Source organism: Frankliniella occidentalis, unplaced genomic scaffold (assembly GCF_000697945.3).
Source record: "Frankliniella occidentalis isolate FOCC.00 unplaced genomic scaffold, Focc_3.1 Scaffold25, whole genome shotgun sequence".
In the NCBI taxonomy this organism is placed as follows: Eukaryota; Metazoa; Arthropoda; class Insecta; order Thysanoptera; family Thripidae; genus Frankliniella; species Frankliniella occidentalis.
Window position 1 is genome coordinate 143,948 of NW_026267155.1, and position 21,458 is coordinate 165,405.

General features: G+C 50.3%; 1 protein-coding gene across 3 annotated transcripts in view; it reads right to left on the reverse strand.

The window, feature by feature from the left end:
* The window catches only part of LOC113213719 (protein obstructor-E), a 35,753-nt gene extending 14,640 nt beyond the window's left edge, over positions 1-21,113 (reverse strand). For 2 of the 3 annotated variants that reach the window (XM_026432857.2, XM_052265216.1), the window contains exon 1: positions 2,658-2,774. In XM_026432857.2, coding sequence (XP_026288642.1) covers positions 2,658-2,700 — 43 coding nt within the window. In that variant the 5' untranslated portion in view covers positions 2,701-2,774. Of the gene's footprint in view, positions 1-2,657; positions 2,775-21,088 lie in introns of those variants that run through there. The other variant, XM_052265217.1, reaches the window with a different exon arrangement.
* Between the last annotated feature and the right edge of the window lie 345 nt (positions 21,114-21,458).

Here is a 21,458-nt window from a genome sequence, read left to right on the forward strand (position 1 = left end):
CACACACACACACACACACACACACACACACACACACACACAATGTGTCCAGCGCCACATACACACGGATACGAGGAAATCCATTAAAAAATAATAAAACAAGACTAATAAAAATTTGCGTTAACGGTTTTGACGAAACAGTTTCATTTTATTATTCGCGAGGACGCACGGATCTGAAGAGGTCGTGGGCCGGGGCCTGCCAAGGTGTGGCTATGGCAACTCGAGTCAGTTCGTTATTCACGCACACTCTTTGGATAACGTTCAAAAGGTACGAGCATCTTTCAGGGGTAATCTTATGAAAATTCTTGGCGATTCATATGAGGAAAACAATATGAAGGTTTACCGGAAAAAAATTCTTAACGCAAGTTGTAAAATTGCAGTTTGTAATCGTAAAAATACCTGCAGTACGTATCGACTTAAAATCCATTGACGAGTAAAAAACTGTGCTCTCGTAAATTTACAACTTAAATTATAATTCTAGTTTACAAATTTTTTGTAAATTTATATATATTTTTTACAGTGTTGACTGTCAATTATAGAACACGTGTGCACACTAAAAGCTTATGAACATTTTTAGTCATAGTTAAGTGATAATACGCCGGTGTGAACAAATTTGTTCATACTGGCGTGTTAAAAATGCTCGACGTCAACGAGGCGGAAAACTGTTTGGACGTTTCAAAATAATTCACCTGTTTGTGCTATGCATTGAGGTGACGCCGGGTGACGCTAGGCTACGTGGACACAGCGCCAGGCCAATGCCCCCTCCCCCCCTCCCTCGCAGACTCCTCCCTTCACCACCACCACCACCACACCCGATTCCTTTCGCTGGAGGTGGCGGCCGTATCTAGAGCTTTCCGTTCCGCTCCCCCCCTCCTCCTCCCCACCCCGCTCCACCGCGCCGCACAGCACCACGCCACGCCACGCCCTGCGCATTTCCGATGCAGAGGCGATCGGACGAGAAAAGGTAACTAGCGCAAGTTACTTCAGAGAGTCACATCCGAGCCGAGAAAAAGATAGAGACGAGGGGGAAGCGACAGAGAGATAGAGAGAGAGAGAGAGAGAGAGAGAGAGAGAGAGAGAGAGAGAGAGAGGAGAGAGAGAATATCAAAAAGTCGAGTAAATCCACACGAAAACTTTTATGGACTGGTCGGTTAACGAGCCAAACATGCATATCCCCGTTCCGCCTGGTTGCGATTTTTACTATTTTCGGAAGTGGATCGCCTCTTGATTCGACATTTTATGGACGCAAAAACGATTTCTTTCGAAAAGGAAATCGAGAGTTTGTGACCGGACGACATTCCCATAAGAGCGAAGTGAAACGGCCGCGCAGGAGAGGATGGCATCGAAAGTCGATCGTAAAAAAACTGTATCAGGAATTAATGAGTTAGCAGACTAAAGGCCTAACCTGACGTTCAAAGAGTGACACACTATACTCTTTCTTCAGCTGCAGTTCACCGTTAAAACAGTAACCCTAATTAACGAGCCCATTTTGTTCTCACTTTGTAAAAGATACAAGAACACAAAAAAGGCGCCTGTCTGTTGAATTTCCTCGTTAGTGCTTCACTTTTCGCGCTGCACTTCCGCTGGCTGCCGGGGAGGCTGCACGCCACGAGTGTCGCCGCGAACAAGTGGTGTAGACAGCCGTGAGAACTCGAGCACAGCTCAGCGTCGCTTTCACCGAGGCCTTGCACTGTCTCTATCTCCCTCATAGCAGCAACAAATCCTGCCCAACGCGATCACTAACCTTATCTATCTCCCTCACACACACACACAAATGTGCAACAATGTTGTTTAAACCGGCACTAACACAAACCCAAATGGAAAACGAAATGCCCAACTCCTAGCTCTTACTGACTCTACTTTGCTGACAACCAAACGCGCACAACAGATGCCTCACAATGTATGTCACACACTTGAAACGTGCTACAAACAACGGCACGCGACCCGATGGGCAAATTCTCAAATTTGTGCAATTGGAGCATTCACTGCTCGCGCGAGAGGCAGACAACGCAAGTGATCAATGCGGGCGGGGACAGTGCAGAGATTTGACGCACAACGTCGAAATGCAAAAATACGTTAGTGCTTCATTTCTACAGAATGACATTTTTCACTTCTCCAGATAATAGCAACAACGTTAAAAACAATGCGAAAAGAGCTCACTTCACAGAATACATTTTTTATCACGACTAGTTATTTCAATATATGATATAAATATATAATGATATAAATATAATAATAATGAAAGTTCAGAAGATAAAAATGTTTTTGTTTTTAAACCTTTAGCAACGGTTTGTTCAAAAAAGTCAGAATAAAACAAAGGACAAATTACGGCTTAATAACTTTCACTTGAGGGCACGATATAAGTAGCTGTGCTTAACAACACAGATTCACACCCACAAACAAAAAACTGATTCGCTAAAACACTGATGCACCACAAACCGCTGCACTGAACCGCATCGATCACAAAAAAAGTCCCACGAGGCAGAGGAGCGCGTCACTTTTGCGGAAACATGAAAAAACATGATCGAGAACAGCGGATATTGCACTTTGGCGGCACAGGAAGTCGTATATATCCAATTGAGTCCTGGGGGGCTGCTGACGTCACACAGGGAAGACGAAGACGAAGCACAATAAGAGGCACTCTCGGTAGTACGTACCGACGGCCACGAGGGCGAAACACACAAGCACGATGCTCTTCATGGCTTCGGGTCAGACTGTCTGCTACCCGGTCCACGGCGAGCCGCCCTTTATAGTAGTGCACCGCGCCGCCCGCCGCCGCCCGCCGCCCGCCGAGCCTCCAGGGGCGGCTGCCGCGGCCACCGCCGCAGCACCGGCGACGGTGGCGCCGCCGGGCGGCCAGGGGGGGCCGGCGCGCGCGCCCGCGGCCCACGCCGGGGAGGTGGCTGCCCTGGCCGCAGCACCCTAACCTCCAAGTCACCGGCGTGAGCAAATAAAAACACAGCGTTTTTCTTGATTCGTTCTTGATTTTTGTTGTTTCACCCCCTCCCTAAATTTCTCCGGTGGTTTTTCTTTTTTTCATGTGTGTTTTTAAAAGGTGGCTATTGATTACTTGGAGCGAACTAATCTCTCGGTGAACACAGGTTGCTAATAGGTTGGCGATCGTTCGTATACTAGGTTACGTGCCAGTCGGAGGGGGTAAACCTATTATGTAGAGACAAAGAGTCTCATCTCCATCGGAGTCCATATGACCATATAACATTTGAGTCCCGGGGTACAAATGTCATTGTGGCTCTGCTCCATACACACTAAAATCTTATGAACTTTTTTGTTCATAGTTACTGATTTATGTAAACATGCTCGGCTTGCGCAGTTTTTAATACGCCAGAATGCACTAATTTCTTCATACTGGCGCATTAAAAAATGCGTAAGCCGAGCATGTTTACAGAAATCAGTAACTATGAACAAAAATGTTCATAAGATTTTAGTGTGTAGACATACCGAACAGTGCCATAATATTTGCCCCCCCCCCCCTTTTTTCGGTACGTAACGTAGTACGAGCACGGCCACCACAGTCCCGGACGCCTGCAGAAAGGGGATAGGCAAGCCCGCAACACACGCGTGCACTGGATCACGCTGGGTTGCCTAGACCGGCAATCGCAGGCGCCTTGCACCGGGTGCTTTTTTTTCTTGTAATTGAATCATGGACTAGGATAAAAAAATCTAGTATATACTATTAAAATCTTCCGACCACACTTTTAAAAAATAGGATTGGTTTTATTGTGTTTTTTTGTGTGGTTTTTTTTACATTTGTTTGCAGATTAAATTGAGATACATTTTGTCTAGTTCTACTCTACGCTGTCCGTTGGCACCGGATAAATTCTACGCATGCCTTTAAATAATGGCGAACAAGACTCCACCAAAATGTGCACAAACAAGGGTACCAAATCCTCGTACGGCACTACCCTCGACGGCCCTTGCCACCCTGACGTCCGCGATCGTCCGACTTCACCTGACTTCCCTCGGCCGAGTTGTTCTTCGGGGGCTGCGGGGTTGATTCAGCCCTGGTGAGCGTTTCACACACCGCTTGGGCGGACTTCAAGTAATCTTCTTTAGAGTATTGTTCTCCGTTAGTCGCGGTAGGAGCGTTGGGAAACCCTTTTCGTCGGGGCACTTTCCGTTGCGGGTTAGGTTCGATCGCTTTAGGATATTGTGCTCTAATAATTCTAAACATCTTCTTTTTCTTTTTTAAGACGGGCTCCCAATCGGATTCAATGAACCCGTAAGGACTGTCTCTAGACGCGGCCACCGCCAGAACATCAAGCATAATTTTGTCAAAATTTTCCGTCGTGCGGAAGTTTTTGTCGTTGATGAACTTTCCCATGTTTTCGTCGAGACGTGACAACACTTCGAAAGCTTTGTTACCGGTGATTTGCCTAGCTGCTACATCAAGCCTGTCGCCGCGGTCGTCAGCACGAAGGTGCGGGGGAGGTCCGTAGAACAAGTTGCCCGGCATCCACGCGAAAGCACAGAGCATGCGGACGTTGGGGTCAGTATTAAAAGGAGCCGCAATGCCAGGTGCTTTACCGCCAGAGAACGCTCCGACCGAAGGATGTTCTGCAAAATACTTTACAATGGCTGTAATTCTGCTGGCCAAGAACTCATTCATTTCCTTCGAAAAATCGTGAACATCGTGCGCTTTGTTGAAGAAATTACGCAAGGTATTCATCGGGATGATGTGATGCCGTGTGGCCTGAAGTTCTTCACCATCGATGACTAAAGTATCAGAACCTTTTGGCGCGGACGCCGCCGCGGGCATTGGGACTCGCTTTTTTGCCTTTGGATCAAAATAATAACAGACATCCGGCTGCCAAACCGTTACAGGGGGCTCTTCTTCTACCTTTGGGGCACATTTTGTACAAATCGTATCCTTACTGGACTCTATTGCTGCCAAGGGTATTAGCAATAGTAATATATGTACACAAAACTTCGACATTTTGAATTTCATTTTATGGTTCCGTTCATTAGAGTTGCAAATGGGTTCAACCCAGCCAGGCACCTAAAAAAGCAAGAGAAATCGAGAATTAGTACAACAAAACACAAAAATAGAGGATGCAGGATTTTAAAAAATCCGTTGAATACCATGGCATCTGCAGATACAAGGCAGGCAATAGTACGCGAACAAACGATTTAAGTTTTAGATAGAAAGTTAAGTTCAGACCCGAGACCCCTAAACATTATTTCTCAGAATGGGTGCGGGCGGGGCGGGCTTGCCTACCGAATATCCGAGCGAATATCAGCAAGGGGCCTTAAAGCAAACCGTGCGCACGTGCATGCAGTACAGTGTAACCAGAAAAAAGACCAGCGTAGAACACACACACACTGTAGGCTGATCTAAGTGCATACGTGTTATGCAGTTGTATGTGGCAAAATTTGTTCAGCAGATGGAAGTGTCGAACTATAAAGTTCTGCAGTTTCAATTGCTGATCTAAAAAGTTTGTCATAAAAAATCTGATCCAGTTGCAGTTGATGAACGCTGTAGTTCATTACTTACAAATTGAAGAACAAGTTTCCCATTTACAAACTGCAGAACATTTAGGCACTTAGATTAGCACAGTACATAATTGATCTACATTTTAAAATTCCCAATCCAAAGCAAAGATTTGTCGTACCGTGTGAATTTTGTCAGAACCGAAGAATCTCCGAACTGCACAGCTGAGTCTTGAAAGTTCGTCTGACTCTTGCCGTGTCGCGCTCAGCGTTTTATGCGGAGGAAATTGTCCGAGTCACAGTAATGCTTTTTTCCTCCCGATAATCAAATCTTCTTGTTTCATCAGCTTGATCCGTCTTTCCCCAGCGCTGGGGTCATTTCGGGTCAAGGGGACTGTTATCACCTCACCTCGGCCTCTCTCGACGTTGAATTGGTACAGCGTCGCTGAAAATTTGTATCAGCTTGGATACAAAGTCTCCCAATAAAATGCGGAAAAATTTGTCCCAAGCATATGACGTACACGGAATCGCGTCCGTACAATGTCTCGACCATGCTACAGAATGGATCACTTTGCACGTGACGCGTGACATAAACATTAGGTTGTTAATGGGGGCAATAAAAGTGAGATTGAAGTGTACCCACAATGGGCAGTTACAGTGCTTGGGCGCCGAGCGGTTCTGTAAAGCTAAGCCGCACACGCCCAAAAGTCATGCTATCTTCGTTTATAATCGCTTTCAACGTGCCTTTTTTTGTCTTTCTGCTTGAGCCCTTGACCCAACGGTGTCCAGCAACTGGTAGTCTCTGCACGCGCGGCCGGACGCGACGTCAGGGGTTACGCCGGAAGTTGGGAAGGGGGAGTGAGGGAAATGGAGGGGGAGGGGGGGGGCGCAGGAGGAGGCACCATCGTGGTATGATTATCAAAACGGCGGCGGAATACACAAAAGCAGCCTAAGGAAGACAGTGTTGCCAACAACAATTCCATTGCAGTTGGCTAAACTTCCCTTCGGCGTGCATATAATTCGGAGAGAGAAAAAACCCAAACAAAAACAATGTTGAAATGATCTAGGATTAAAGGGAACGCCACATCTTCCGCTCTCCCGGTAAAGCAATAGGACTCCGGGATGCGGAACAGGCGCAGGCGGACCAACAGAGCCAACACACAATAAGCGTGTTAAGCGTGTCACATACACACACCTGTCCATTGGTGCATTCCCCTTGGCACTCTTCGTGCCCGTACAGGTGTGCGAAATGATTCCATAGCATGTATGGAATTACAAGGAACATGCACACATCTGCACTGAGCCTACAGCCACTATTGTAAAAATCGTGTTTTTAAAACTGTAAATGGGTGTCACTCCGAAACTTTAAAAAAAAAAAAAACCTTTAAAATTGTAGATTTAAAAAAATAATAATTGGACAAGTGGGTGAGAGGAAATTGAACACACTTACGCGTGTACGACGTTCTCGCAGGTGTTCCCGACACTCTGTGCGCGCCACCGGCCCGGCCGGGTGCTGCGACCCACCCACTACAGCCTCGCACTTATTAGCACTTTGCAACAAACCTCTCTTCTTCTTCTTACGTCTCGCCTCTAACCTCACTGCACCCCAGGCCGCGCAGTGTTGTCATGCGAAAAAATGAAACCGCTCCGTGAGTGGCGACACCGCTTAATTAATCAAGAGCGCCCTGCACTCTCTCTCTCTCGCACTCGCGGGCCGCGCCGGGCCCACCGCACTCGCCCCTTCTCTCTTGCACTCGCGCAGGGCGCCCGGGCCCGCGCGCTCCCGCCGTTTTTCCTCTCGCCCTGGAGGTGCCGCTGGAGAAGCTCTGCGCTGCAGCCGCTCCAGCCGCCGCGTCGTGGTTGGCCTCTTCTGGAAAGTCGAGCGCGCCGCCGCGCTTCGCCAGAGACCACCGCCGCCGCCGTCATGCGAAGTGACGTCAACGAGTGCGCGAAAGTGAATAATAATAATAATAATAATAATAATAATAATAGTAATAATGGAGAGACGACATTTTTGGAAAAAAGGATTCATTGGGATATAGTTGATGTTTTCCTCAAGAGTCAAGTAGATGATCCAACTTGTTTTAAATGCTATATTTAAGTCAAGATTGGAGTTGTCAAAGGTCCTCCGGTGATTTTCGTTTTTCGCACGTGATCGCCTTTAAAAGAAGTTAAATTTGCTCGCAGTGTCTGAGCATTTTGGCCAACACTACAATGTGTGTGTTTGTGTGTTGCCAGAGCAGGGCAGGGACGAGCACGCCCAGGACAAGTGTGAGTGTGTGAGGTAACACTGCTGGGGCGTTGGAGACGTGGGTGGCCAGAACTTTGTCTTGTATTGTGCGCAGAGAGAGAGAGAGAGAGAGAGAGAGAGAGAGAGAGAGAGAGAGAGAGAGAGAGCGCCTATAGGTGCATGATGTACGCTTGTTTGATACGGTGATTGTTTTCTTCCTGAGTGAGTGGGTCTGTGGGTTTACTTAATTAACACACACATGCGCACACCCACAAAAGCGTATGAGAGGGCGGGAGTGGGGGAGGGGTAGAAAGGTTGAAGAGATCCTTCTTGCAAACCTTAGATCAGGCAAAGGAGTAGTGACAACAAGCAGTAACAAAACAAAATAAAACCAACAAGAACATTACTTATTTCAAGCTAATGTGGAACAAGTAGCTAATTCTTTCTAGATGATGTCTTTCAGCGCCCACCGCGGCCACGATCATTTTTGTCGCATTTTCTACGAAGAGTTTGGCGGCGTAACGAACAACAGTCGGTGGGTGACTGGGGTGTGGCTCCGGGTCCTGCGCGCCCCGCCCCGCCCCGCCCGAGACAATGCCGATGCACAATGCACACGCGTGACGACACGGCGACAATGCATACTAACGCTGACCTGCCCCCCTCCCCCTGCCCCGCCGCACCGGACCAGCGTCGGGACGTTTGTTTCCCCTCCCTGCTGATGGCTGTCATTTCCCGTTAGTTTTTTTTATCACTGAATTTTCAGAAAATCCCATTTCTTCTTCTCCTTCTCCTTCTTTTTCTTCTCCTTCTCCTTCTCCTTCTCCTTCTTCTTCCACGTGATTACTAAAAATAAGATATTTTTTAGCTGTGAACGGCAGTTTATTAAGGAAGCTACTCACGGTACGGTGCTTTGGCACTGACCGCGTGTGCGCTGTCGTAGCCGACCGTCGAGGGGCGGTCTTTCTTCACAAAGCTCCTTTATGTCCAGAGTGTGGAGGAACCACCCATACGCATAGCATACCACGGCCGGGAGAGCGTAGAACGGGTGGAACGACGCGACCATCTTCAATGGGCCTCTAATTTGATTAACATCCATAGAAATCTCTTCTCGTTATCCTCGCCGGGGAGTGGAAAACAATGGAATTTGACGCCTTCGCGCAGCCCCCTCCTTCTACTCCTCCACCTGCTGCGACTGCAGCTGCCGGCTGCTGGGCGGCGCCGCGGGTGGGGGCGCCTCGAGGAGTCTCATCGTAAACGCACCAAACAAACGACTCCTTCCATTAAATAGCTGGAAAACGTTTAGTTGACCAGAAACACAGCTGCTGTGGAGCAAGTGATGCGTGGGCAGATAGACAGACAGACAGACAGACACAGACACACAAGGTCAAGGGCGGCGCTATCTGTGCGGGGTGCCCAAGGTGCCCCAAGGACACCCGAGGCGCGCGAAAGTTCAAGTTACATCCGGCTGGGGGCCTGGAGCGCGCACGGCGTGTGTCATCTTAGACCAGGACCAGGCCGGGGGAAACAGGAAACCAGAGCACGACACACCTGGCGAGGATGGGGGAGGGGGGTGGCGGTCACTAGAAGCGTGGCAGTAGTTTTGTGGACGAGAAATACACATACATAAACACATAAATTCGCTTTGTCACAGAATTACAAAAAACTAAAAAATAAAAATAAAAAAAAATTATATAAGGCAATGGCTATTGTGACAGTCCGCTGTCTGTTTTCTTCAAAATAAACTGCTTATTGGTGTAGAATGAAGAGAATAGCCCGACGCTTCGATGGAAACCTTCAAGTCGGTCGTCGCGCTGCTCTCCGAGACGTCCTTCCATAATATCGCCGTCCTCGCCGAAGGAGAGCCCCGCGCGCGCCTTCCGCCACCTGCTCGGTGTGTCGTCCCCAGTCATTCGTCCCTCGGCAGTCGAAGCAGAATTTTCGTCCCGATGAGCAGTTCGCTGCAAATGCCAAGGTCACGGAAATGGGAAAAGGTGCCGCGTGTGTTGTCACCAGCCTCTCGTGTGACGGGACCGAGTGATCCGAGCCGGTCGGAGCAGTGACGAAACTGTGAATATTTTTCAGAGTGGATAAACTTCCAGTGTACCAGGTGTATTAGGCACGACGTTTATTTGTTTACGGAGATCGCAGAGTGTGGAATTCACGGAACACATCAGTCACTCTATAATATAAGTGGATATTTTTAAAAAGGTTTTGTCTCGGCGTATGGTTATCGCCCCCAGTAGACAAGGCTCATTATTCATGCCTATAGGCAGGCAGCCCCAGGTGGCGGCACCTAGTGTTGTGCTGTGCCCACAAGTAGAAAAATAAAATTCAGTTTCGTGATAAGCAATTCGTCAACTCAGCTGAGGAATTTTACACCTACGCACGAAAATAACAATTAATAAATAAAACGCTGAATGTGCATTTATGATGTACAGCTAAGTGGCATTTCGCATTACCTACGCCTACAAGGTTATTAAATTGGAGCAGCTAAAAAATTACAATGGTGTACCGATTACCTGAGTCTATCCAGTTCATTTTTAATCCGCGGTGCTAAAAGTTCTGACAGTCGTGTTTTCCTCTTTGATAGCACTGTACGGGATCTTCTGGCCCCCTATCTGAGAAAGCGCCCCTGACGCTGACCCCGCGGGAGGCCCGGCGGGAGCACACCCGGGGTCGCGGCCGCCAAGCTGACCCCACCCGCACCCCCGCGAGCTCGGCCGCGAGGCGCCGCAGCCCCCCACAGACAGAAGTGCCGCGGGGCCGTCCGCTCAAGGTCATCTCTCACATTCCCGGCCACTTTCACCCCAGCCCAGCAGTTCCGTGCGACAGAGGCACAAGAGGGGGAGAAGGCGATGACACGGCTCGAGATACCCGCTCGAGATACTCGGTTCGAGATACTCGCGAGAAAGATACTTGTCCGCGATACCGCGCCTCTTGTTCGAGATATCCCACACGAAATCTTTCCCGCTCAGGCAAAATCTGTGTTTTTGCCATCGGGGACGCAAGCCTGGAAGGGTTATGAAACAGACGCACCCTTCAGTGTACAGAGCAAACTACAACATAACAATAACAAGAAAACTATGACAATAAAGCTCAACCTCATCCCATTTTTTTTTCGGAGTGCATGTCGCATGTCGCACTTTTTTCTTGGGCGTGAAATTTTCATTCGTCAAGGGTTCAACTACAAGGGTCGTATAATGAGGATTTCCTGGAATGTCCTGGAATCATTTAGCACACCTGTACCTACAAGACCGACCTATACGGAAGCTTAAAGGTGCTCTGCCACAGAAGGTGTGATCGCGATGAAGTACAAGAAGGTACAAGAAGGCACCCCTTAGACTACCCTCGCCTCACGGCATAACGCTCAGAGGTGCACCTCGATTTCCTTCCTGCGCGGATCAACGTTATTTTTGGCCACGGGGTGCGGGCGCCCCATTTGACCGATCATTTCCATACAATAGCTCTCTTCTTGTTGCACGACACGAGGTGAGGGGGTTTAAAAAAAGTTAAGCGCGCTTGAATGGTCTAGGAAGGCCCGACCACATACTGCTGCATTATTTACATATTTCTATTGATCATGCAACAGCAGGGAAAGAGGTGAAAAAGGGAAAGGGGGGGGGGGGGTCACATTGGCTAACTGGGCGAACCAACATCGCACTCTGGAAACTCAAGTGCGATACAGTATGACGGTTGAAAGTGCATTGCCAGGTGTCTCATACTTGCAGCTGTAATACCACTTGTGTTTATCACACTGACAACCGTGAGACCATACTCGCGCTCGGAAGTGTGAGCCTGTGTGAGCCACGAATGGTCCAACACTTGTATAGAAGTGATACATGTGGAATAAGTTGCTATAGTGATAAACCTAGTATTGCACCTACACCTGTTATTCATCACACTGACTTGAGTTTCCAGAGTAGAAGAGAAGGTGTGGTGGAATGGCATATCTCGATAAGAAATCGAGAGCAGTGGCTGTCCAGTGCAAGAGGGTCATCCCGCTCAAGTCCGTCACTGAGACGCGCATATGATGGCGATCACGGTTTCCGAGAATGCATCTGGTCACAACGCCCTTCCCCGCCCCGCCCCCGCGCATGGGTCCCCCGCTACTCCTTACATCATCGCTCACCGCTCGTCCCAAACAATTGCATCATGACGATGAATGGAAACCGGCTGCGGCGGCTGCTGGGCGTGGCGCGGCGTGGCGGGGCGCGGCGGGGCGCGGGCCTGGAGCGGCACGGCGCGGGTGCAGGGGGCGGCTGGCCGGTCCACTCGACCCGGACCGGCACCCGGACCACGGACCAGGACCATGCCACGGTCTGGGTGCGTTTAAAACACTCCCCCGGGCCCTGCGGTTGTCCTCTTCCTCGCGCACTGCGTCCCGGGCGAGGGAGTGAGCAAGAGACTGCGAGTGTGTGTGTGTGTGTGTGTGTGTGTGTGTGTGTGTGTGACACAGAGCTGGCCTGGGCTACGCCGTGGCCGGCTTGGGCTTGCCACCGCGTCGTCGGCCCAATTCCGTTTGGAAACCGGAGCAACGTAGCCCCGCCCCACCACACCTCGCCCCACCCCCTCCTAGCCGGAACCACGTGTCCCGAACGTGTGGGGTGGGCGTAGAGCGATGCGTAGCCCACGACCGCCCGCGTGGTGTCCACTGCTGTGTCAACCCCAAAGGGGTACTTCAGTAGAAATTCAAGCGTATACCAATTTTTCTAATTTTCACTGATTTTCTTGAATTCTTAAATTTTTTTCTTACCTATTTTTATTCTTTTTTGATTTTTTCTGTTGTTTTTTTTTCTGATTTTTTAGGGGCTTCACTCTGATTTTTTTTGGAGTTAAAGTACCCCTCGGTCATTCCCCCTCTCTCGCTCTCCCCACAAACACAGCCAAACCGCGGGCGGACCGCGCGGGGCTTGCGGCGGTATCTCACTCGGCGCCACACTTCTCGGGACTCGAGCTTTTATCGATAGTGATACTATCGATACTCTGATCGATACCCCCGGGGCGCTTTGGCACTCACGCACGTAGCTCGGGGAGTGAGATACACTAACCCCTAACCACCTCTTCACAATTTCCTTTTCACCCCATTGAACAATCTCAATAAAAATTGTCGTAGAGTGACGGCCTCTATGCTTTATGAGAACTGTGGATCACTCACAAGCATTAGTCACCTGTTGGGAGGTGGGGGGCATACAGCTTAAGGGTGTAAATTTCACGACCCCAAAGCTTTAAAGGGGATAATCCAGCCGTTATGAATCAGCCACGACTAGCTTCTGCAAGCTCTCATAGCGCCTGGTGGGTAGGCAATATCTCGCCTGCAGCACATGCGTGTACTGCGGGGCGGCCTACCCTCAGTCTCGCAGGCGCCAAGCTCCCGGTTTTTTGACGAATGAATCTGAGAAAAAACGGACGCGTTCCTTCTGGACGATCCCAAAGCCGCGGTGATGAAAAATATGCGGTTGAAAAGACCGTCGGGCTCAACGAACTCCACCCTGGGTCACGAGAGAGGTACACGGAGAGGAGGACGGTCATGAGGACCCTCCTCCAGGAAGGTGCGGGCTGCGCCCCGGGCGGGGTGACATTGCCTACATCGCTGATGACATTAGGCAACCCTGCGGTGTTTAGCAGGCATTATTCATTTCAGTTGGCAACACTGGAAGGCGTCGTCGCCGCCGCCGCTGCGGTCGAGACTGCATCCGGATACGCGAGGGCGGGCGTCGTGAAGGCGACGAGGACAGAAGACTCGACGAGCGCGGCCCGAGCGTTGGCACCACGGCGCTGCGGTGGCGGCGCGCTCTAGGCGGCGTGTAGAAACACTGTCGGGCACATCGCCCCTTCCACTCATACGCCTGCCTGCCTGCCAGTGCGTACATTGATTTTTCTTATATTTTTTTTCTGATTTTCCGATTTTTTTTTCGGAATGTAGACTTGAATTCTTATTGACTGTACAATGATTTTTCTCCGAGTAAAGCACAGGTAAATTCTTGGTTTGAAACGCAAGGTGGCTCATCCCACACATCAAGGTTTCCGTTTTACTTTTTTATCTACCGGTAGTATAAGCTCCGACTGATGCACCAATGAGACAAAAAGTAAAACATTCAAATAAACGCAATTATTAACATAAGTCAAAGCAGGAATTAATTCCCGTTTGAATCCAAACAGGTAGACGGTGCGCAGTGCAATAAAATTTAGATGATCGAGAAAATACAGCGATCTCAGGGACAGACAAGTGTGTAATTTTGTTTCTAGCGGAAATATTAGTGTGGGACTTCCCCAAGGACTGACTGTGTCCCTGAACGACAAACTAGGTGATTGTGTCGATCGTTAGGCACATTTTCTACTTAAATGGATTTAATGACTTCCGCGCCATGCAGTACTAAAATCGAGCGCGTCAAAGTCAAAATGCGCCCAAGATTGACTTCAACTTTTTTCATCACAGCCCCCTTCCCACCCCCCACCCCCTATTTCTCACTCGTGAGAAGCCGCATCGCATACGGCCCCGACGACAACAACAGCGTATATCGGGTTTCTTTGCGGAGACGCGAGTACACCATGGGACCCATCGTCCCGCCCAGCATCCCGCCCGGAGCCGCCGTCGTGGCCCCCATTTAGATCCCCCCCTCGGCCCACATCCGGACCCGTGAAAAGTGTTCGGGACACGCCTGACCTTGGCGAGGGGCCGCGGGCCGGGGGGACTCTCGTGTCGCGGTCCAGGAGGAGGATGCTTGCCGCCCAGAGAGTCATAACCGAAAACTCTCACTGCCGCTGCGGTGCTGCTGCTCCGGCCGGACCCTCAATTGTGTCTTCCCTCGAAAACAGTTAAAGTGGAGTGCCGGAAATGTAATTTCACCGCCTTACCGGGCACGCTCTCGGCGGGCGGGCGGCTCCCTGCCACCCGGTTGGTTTTAGAGCCCCCGAAAGGTACCGGCTCAAAGGTACCAGAGAGACTACTACTCGAAGGTACCAAAAGGCATTTCTTATTCGAAAGGAACTACTGGGAAAGTCTCAAATTAACTATTAAAACGTTACAAAAGGTACTACTGTTCGGAAGTTCCAAAGAGACTACTCGTAGGTTCCAAAGGATTTTGCTCGAAAGCACACCAAAGACCGAAAGACAGTACTCAAATGTACCAAAGGGTAACACCAAAAGGTGCCAAACTAAAGGTACTACTCCTACTAGTAGTGCTACTTCAACTATACACACGCGAGACGCGGAATAAGGGTAACAGAGCTGTGCGCCCGCCGGCTTGCAGTGTTGTGGTCCTTCCCCGGCACACACACTCACACACAGACACAGACACACACACACACACAAACTTTAATGCTTACGTCCCACTCACTCCATTCGATTTCCCTTCAAAGCGTTTTTCGTCCGCCCCTATCGCGTAACTTTCACGGATCGGATCAGGCATCGGGCGAGCAAGCGCCATGTGCATTGCGAGCAGCAGGCGGGCACGCGAGAGGTGGCTGCGTCCGGGTAAAGGGCGCCCTATGCGAGCGGCGGCGGACGTCCGGACACCTCTCTCTCTCTCTCTCTCTCTCTCTCTCTCTCTCTCTCCATACAAAGTGCGCGCCGGACCAGCCGAAATTACCGCGCGTGTGGACCAAGCGGACCAGCGCGGAGCAAAGCAGGGGAAGCGGAGAGCGGCGGCGTCGGCCGCTTCCGGCCAAAAGGCAATGGGAAGCAGGCGGTCGTTGTGGAACGCACCCCTTCGCTTACGGCAAGTTTCCAGAAAAATACGAAAAAAAACACCAAAAAATCTCAAGAAAAACGTCAAAGGCAAGAAAGTGGTGAAAAAAAGACATAAACAAAAAACACGTGAGTCCGAAATTGGTCGTCCTGTCTGGTGCGGGCGGCGCTTGTTCACAGGGTGGCTTGCGCCGCAGTGACCCACATCCTTGATCTGCTCCCTTTATCTGATCCAGTGTCATTATGACTAGGTCAGTACTACACGGCTCGAAATCGTCAAGTCACATTATTGGCAGAAGGCGTTACTGGGCGCTGGGCGTACGGCGCTCCCGGAACGCGTAGCCCGAGTGCCAAACGACCGCGCCACACCCGGTCAGAGCCTCCCCCTCCCCTACTTTGAGGGGTAGGGGCGCGGTAGCTACATTTTCTTAGAACCGCAACACCTCATTTCCTTGGATACAGCACTATACAACAGTTCTGCGGTGACTTTGCGCGAGGACGCGATAGAAGACGACTTTGTAATTTTTTGGCAAGCTCAAAGCCCCCAGTGACCGGCTGGGGGAATGTCACCTCTCGAGAATGGGCCTGAAACTGAATGAACGGATGAAGCGCACGGGCGGAAGTCAAAAAGAAGAGAGGATGTGCCCGCTGGACGGGGAGACGGGACCCCGTGTAAAAATATACACCTATACTTTTACAACAGTTTTCAACCGTTAACAGCTTGTTATTTCGAGTCTTCCACCCTGCAGTTTGCAATTTTAAAAATACTGTTTTAAATTGCATTTTTAATGAAGTACGACGTCGGTTGTCACAGTCAGGACTGTCGGCTCCTTTTTTTTTACAGTGGTGGGAGTGAAGGAGCGTGTCCGTCCGCGACGACTCGTCGGCAGGGAGGGGCCTCACCTCACACCACTCTCTCGCTGGTCGTCCTTGACGACAATTTCTAGAAAAATGGGTAGATTGACACCTCGTGCACCCAGAATATCTGGGAAAAATCATTTCACGTAAAAAAAAATATGCTTGCGTTGTTTCAAAGGAAATTTTGCCTTTCACGTAAGGCTAAATCCCGTTAATTCAAGGAATATACCTCAAAATAACTGAAATTTGCTTTACATCAAAGTCAAAAATAAAGCATTTTGATACATTTTTTTCGTAAAATCAAGAAAACTTTTTACGGTGTGGATAGAAGATAAATTTGTGTTCGCTTTTACACTGTTATGCGTACAGCTATGATTTACAGTCACATCCGGACCCAAAGTGTCACAGTTTTGAGTTTACAAAAGAAAAAAGAAAAGTACGGCACAAACGCGCGCGAGCGCGCGCACACACACATACGCTACAAGTTCCCCTTATTGAGAGCGGCGTGCTTTCTCTCCCTCCGGTTGGCAGTACTGATCGAGTAATCGGCAGCCGCGGCGCTCTCTCGCGACTGGCCGCGCGCAAAAGAGTCGTGGCGCGCGCGCGCTTTTAGCCGATGTCAATACAATACGTTTTGAGGAGACTCGTGACACAAGGCTGTGCGGCGCGCGCGAGTTTGAGGAACAGGAAGTGCAAGGCGGTGTGCGGGGCAGTGGGTTGGCAGGCGTGGCCGTTTGCCGGACTGGGCCGGATACACGCCTGCCAACTGCACCAAGTGTGTGCGCGGCTATCGGGTGGAAAATGAAATCGGTAACACCGCCCGCCGACTGCCACGCAGGAAAACACTAGGGCCGCACCCTGCCCCTGCCTGCGCCTGCGCGGAGGTAAGGGTGGCCATTGACACGGCCCTGCGAGGCACGCTAATTCAGTAAAACCAACCATCTCTGTAGCTGGACACTGTAAATCCGCGGAGTGTCCAGCAGCTGTGCGACTTAAGCCTGATTTCAGTACATTTTTCGTACACTAGAATTTTAAAATGGCATCCCCAACGAATTAAAATAATGCGAAATTGGTGTCACTTCGACTTTGGCCCTTAAGTCAAAATATACAGTATACAGTCCTCTCACGTATGTACTCAGAGGTTAGAAGGACATTCATAGACACCCTCACACCCTCTTTTGATCCCCATTTAGACTTTGTGTTCTCATTCGAGTTTGCACCTGTGTTGAGAGAATTATACTCAAAACAAGCGCCGTGGTGAACTCAAGAAAACCAAAGCACACGAAACAACGTACCAATATGAAGAACACATTTTGGGGAATTCCGGCCCGATGGGACGCAGTGGAGGTGTTAACCGAGATACAACTCGCCTACTTACAGCGGTCGCGCTGCCTATCGTCCGCCACAGCTAACAGCAAAAGGTTAGGGGTCTCAGACCATAAATTGATTGCAATCTGCAAACGGCCCGCCCCGATACGTGACAAGTGCAACATGAAACTGGGCGTCATGTTTCAGTTGGCAGCAAACACTATTTGACCACTAAACAACGAATTGCCAGAATTGTATAAAGCATTCAATTCTGGACAATGTCTACAACATGGTCTATAGATTGTAAATTTTAAAAACTAAATAAATTGCAAAAATAACTCCGTGCCCTGCAAGGGTACCAGTATGTGCGAGTATGTGGAACGCAGAAAAGGTATCGAAACGTTATCAATCCGCGAAGCTCTGGCTCCGCTTGACGTCACCGAAAATAATATAAAAACGTAACGAGAGTGACCGTTATCTGCGTGTGACGCCACCGGTAACGGGTCACCGGCAACGGCGCGCACGCGCGTGACCTCACACTTGGCAGCATGGCGGCCGCTGGCGGTGACGCTGGCGCTGACGCCGGGCCTACGCCCGCAGCAGGGTGGGTTCGCCTTGTACGGCACGCAGCACCAGCGGCCAGTCCGGGGTTGGGGGTACAAATATCATGGGGTTCCTTATCAACTCCAAAAAGAGATTCAGAACTTACTAGGGGGACCATGATATTTGAACCCCAGAGTGAAAATATCATGGGGTATGAATTCCAGAAGAGACTCAGAACCTTCTTGGCGTACCACGATATTTGTACCCCGCCCGTGAGGCACGTAGCGTCTGTACGACCCCCCGTCAGCAGCGGGGGGATTGGGTGCGACTGACTGCTCGCTACAAAATGTATGGTGATGGTGACCACGGTGGGTTGTCGCTGCATTATGAGAAATTTCGCAAGGCATGCTGACGATGGCGACGTCGGCAGAGTAGTAGTATTAGTGAACTTGACTGGCCAGTTCAGTTAGTTCCCACTGCTCGAGCGGGAGCGCGCGCTTTCTTAACCCTATGGTCAACGCGGCCCGGCAGGGGCGTTCCTCTGCCCCTTCCTCTTCTCTGTACCTGCCGCCCCGCCCCGCCCCGGCCGCCGCACCGCGCCCAGCCCGCCCCACCCGGAATGGCTAACGACAGCTCGTAGACTGCACGGGCGGGGGACGAAGGGGGCGGGAAACGGCACCACGCTGACCACTTTATAATGCACCCGTCCGTGAACCTCGACTGATGTGGAAGTGGCCGAGCGAGCGAGAGAGAAAGAGAGAGAAACGAACGTTAAGTCAGGAATCGGCGATCAGCGATGCCCGATTGGGAACTCCTTTATGATGGTCACGAACACCCACTAACATGCTCCACGACCACGCCACATGACGTCACGGTGACCCAATTATGAGAATTTCATCTGGCGCGTTCGTTTGGTCCGGTCAGTCCTGGGGCGGTCGCTGCCGAGGTCGCTGCAGTGCATCCCCGGCTGCAGGGCACAGGGAACACTCAACCATCAGCTGAGTGCACCCTCGGCTGCAGTGCACCTCAACCCTCGGCTGCAGAGCAGCTCAACCCTCGGCTGCAGTGCACTTGAACCCTCGACTGCAGTGCACCTCAACCCTCGGCTGCTGTGCATCGTCGTGCTGCATGTGAGGGGGATGACGGTGCGCGCCTCCCATGCTTCCCCCTCCCTCTCCGGACTTCCTGGGCCCCACGCCCCTCCCCCTCCCGTCCCCGTCACCCCACCACCACACCCCACCCCGTGCACCCACTGCATTCCTGGCTAACATGTTTCCGGCTGCGATTTGCGAAGTAAACGCAGCGCGTTAACTCGAGCCAAGGCGTGGCGTGGCGTGGCGGGGACGTCTGGGCGGGGCGAGGTACGCTGGTTGACATGTATGGCGAAACAGAAAAAATTAGAGACAGTCTTGGAGACTGTCTAAAACACAAGACTATTGCAACGTGGTAGACGATCAGTGCACCCTGCATTGTAAATTTGGGGTGAACAGTCACAATAGGTTGTTGCTGTATGATTCAGGAAATGAGTCCCTGTAAAGGTGCTTCTGGACAATATGTCAGAGCTCTGTAGCAACCAAAATTTGAAAGCTGCATTATATGACTGACGAAACAATCAACTAGAGCAGAGTTCATGTCAAGGTACTCAGACGAAGACTGTGAGTAGGGCCTCTAGCCACTTTGCTAAGTTACGTGGAACTCAAGTACCTTAGGTTAAACCGCACTTTCGCTGCCTGCTCTTAGATACCAATCTTCAAAAGTTGTGTCATGAATAAAAAGAGGAGAAACATGGGCAGCTGCTAGGTTTCAGAAAAGGAGTGCACTCATCGGACCCAGAAGAATAGAATGGGCTCCAGACAGGTGCACAGCACGTACAAACTGCAGGGCAAGGAAATGCTACTGACCTTGCGTAGAGTTGAAATGAAGGGCATGCCGTCGATCCGCGTTTAGGAATGTCGAGAACGTCCCCGGTATAGCTAAGTCTGGTGGTCAGCTGTCACAAGGTTGAAAATAGTAAACAACCTCCTTGATAGAATACATAGGGGCACTGACACCGATGGGAATCGAGTCATCACAAACAATTGACTCAGTTAGCTCAGATCCACATAAAAAAAAACATTATTACACTACGGATGAGAATGACACATTTCATTCATTCAAAAATTGAATTACACACGAATGTTAACACACCCACAATAAACCAAACATCAAAAATCCAGGAAACACGACAGATGAGAAATTGAAATTGGACAACTACTCAATAACATAGATTTCTCATACCGCCCCCCAAAAAAGTTTGTTTGCAAAAACTGAATTTACAAAAACAAACGTAAAAGTTATTACTTCTTCACAAATTCAACACAACCTTTCAAACGAACGATCCCTTTACCTTTTCGACCAATACTTTTATGTTTTTGTTTTTTGTTTTTAGTGGCTGGCAGGACTGCCATCGCCAATTTTTTTCCACAGTCCACAGTCGTTTCGGGTCTTCCGTACGATCGGTACGTACGTTGCGTCGCGTCGGTCGTCGGTCCGTGAGAAATCCGCTTTGAATGTCGGGGGAAAAAATCGTGTCGAATGTCGTACCTGTGTCCGTTTTCGTGAGTGTGGCCCTTTTTACAGTGAAACTAACGTAATCGTGTGTGGTGCTCGTGGTAAGAGTGGTGATGGGCTCTGACTCGGTGACTCGGCCTCTGCCCAATAAGGAGGTTATGGCGCCTTTCTGTACAACCCAGTGATAAAGAGGGTGTGGGTCTGCTGCTGTGGCGTGGACATTCGCGAAGCAGGGCCAACTTGAGGTTAACGCGCTTGAAGGTGAGTAGGCCAGGGGGGCAGCAGGGAAAAGGTACCATAGGAAAGGCGCATGTAGGGATGTCATCTTCAGAACAGTGCTCTGAAGATGTCCTCGGTGCTCGAAACCTCTTTCATTCATCGAACAAACGAACACTCCACTGTCGATGTCGAAAAAGAAAAGTTTGAGATCTGTCGAGCATGCGGTTGTAACTATGAATTCTTACCAATTTCCATCCACTAATTTGATGCCCAGTCCTCCGTCAGAGTCAGCTGAGTTTCGGGTTCACTCTTCGTGTCGTGCTCGCGCTCGCCATCCTGAGCACTCTGTCGGCGACCGTCGGCGGCCTCGGGCGTCCGACCTCGTGGCGCGCCCCCGTCGCGCTCAAGATCAAGTCAGCCGTCGGGACGGTCATCGTCAAGCCGCCGACGGCTGTAGAGCGGACACTGTGTGATTGGGTGGTGGCGTAGCGTAGTCACGTGGCTTAGCACTCTCTCATTTTACGTCATTCAATTTCCCATACAGGTGTCACTTTTCACCATTGTGCTCTCCCGGGTCCGATTAGGTCGGTCCTTGACGGACAGACCCACCGCTTG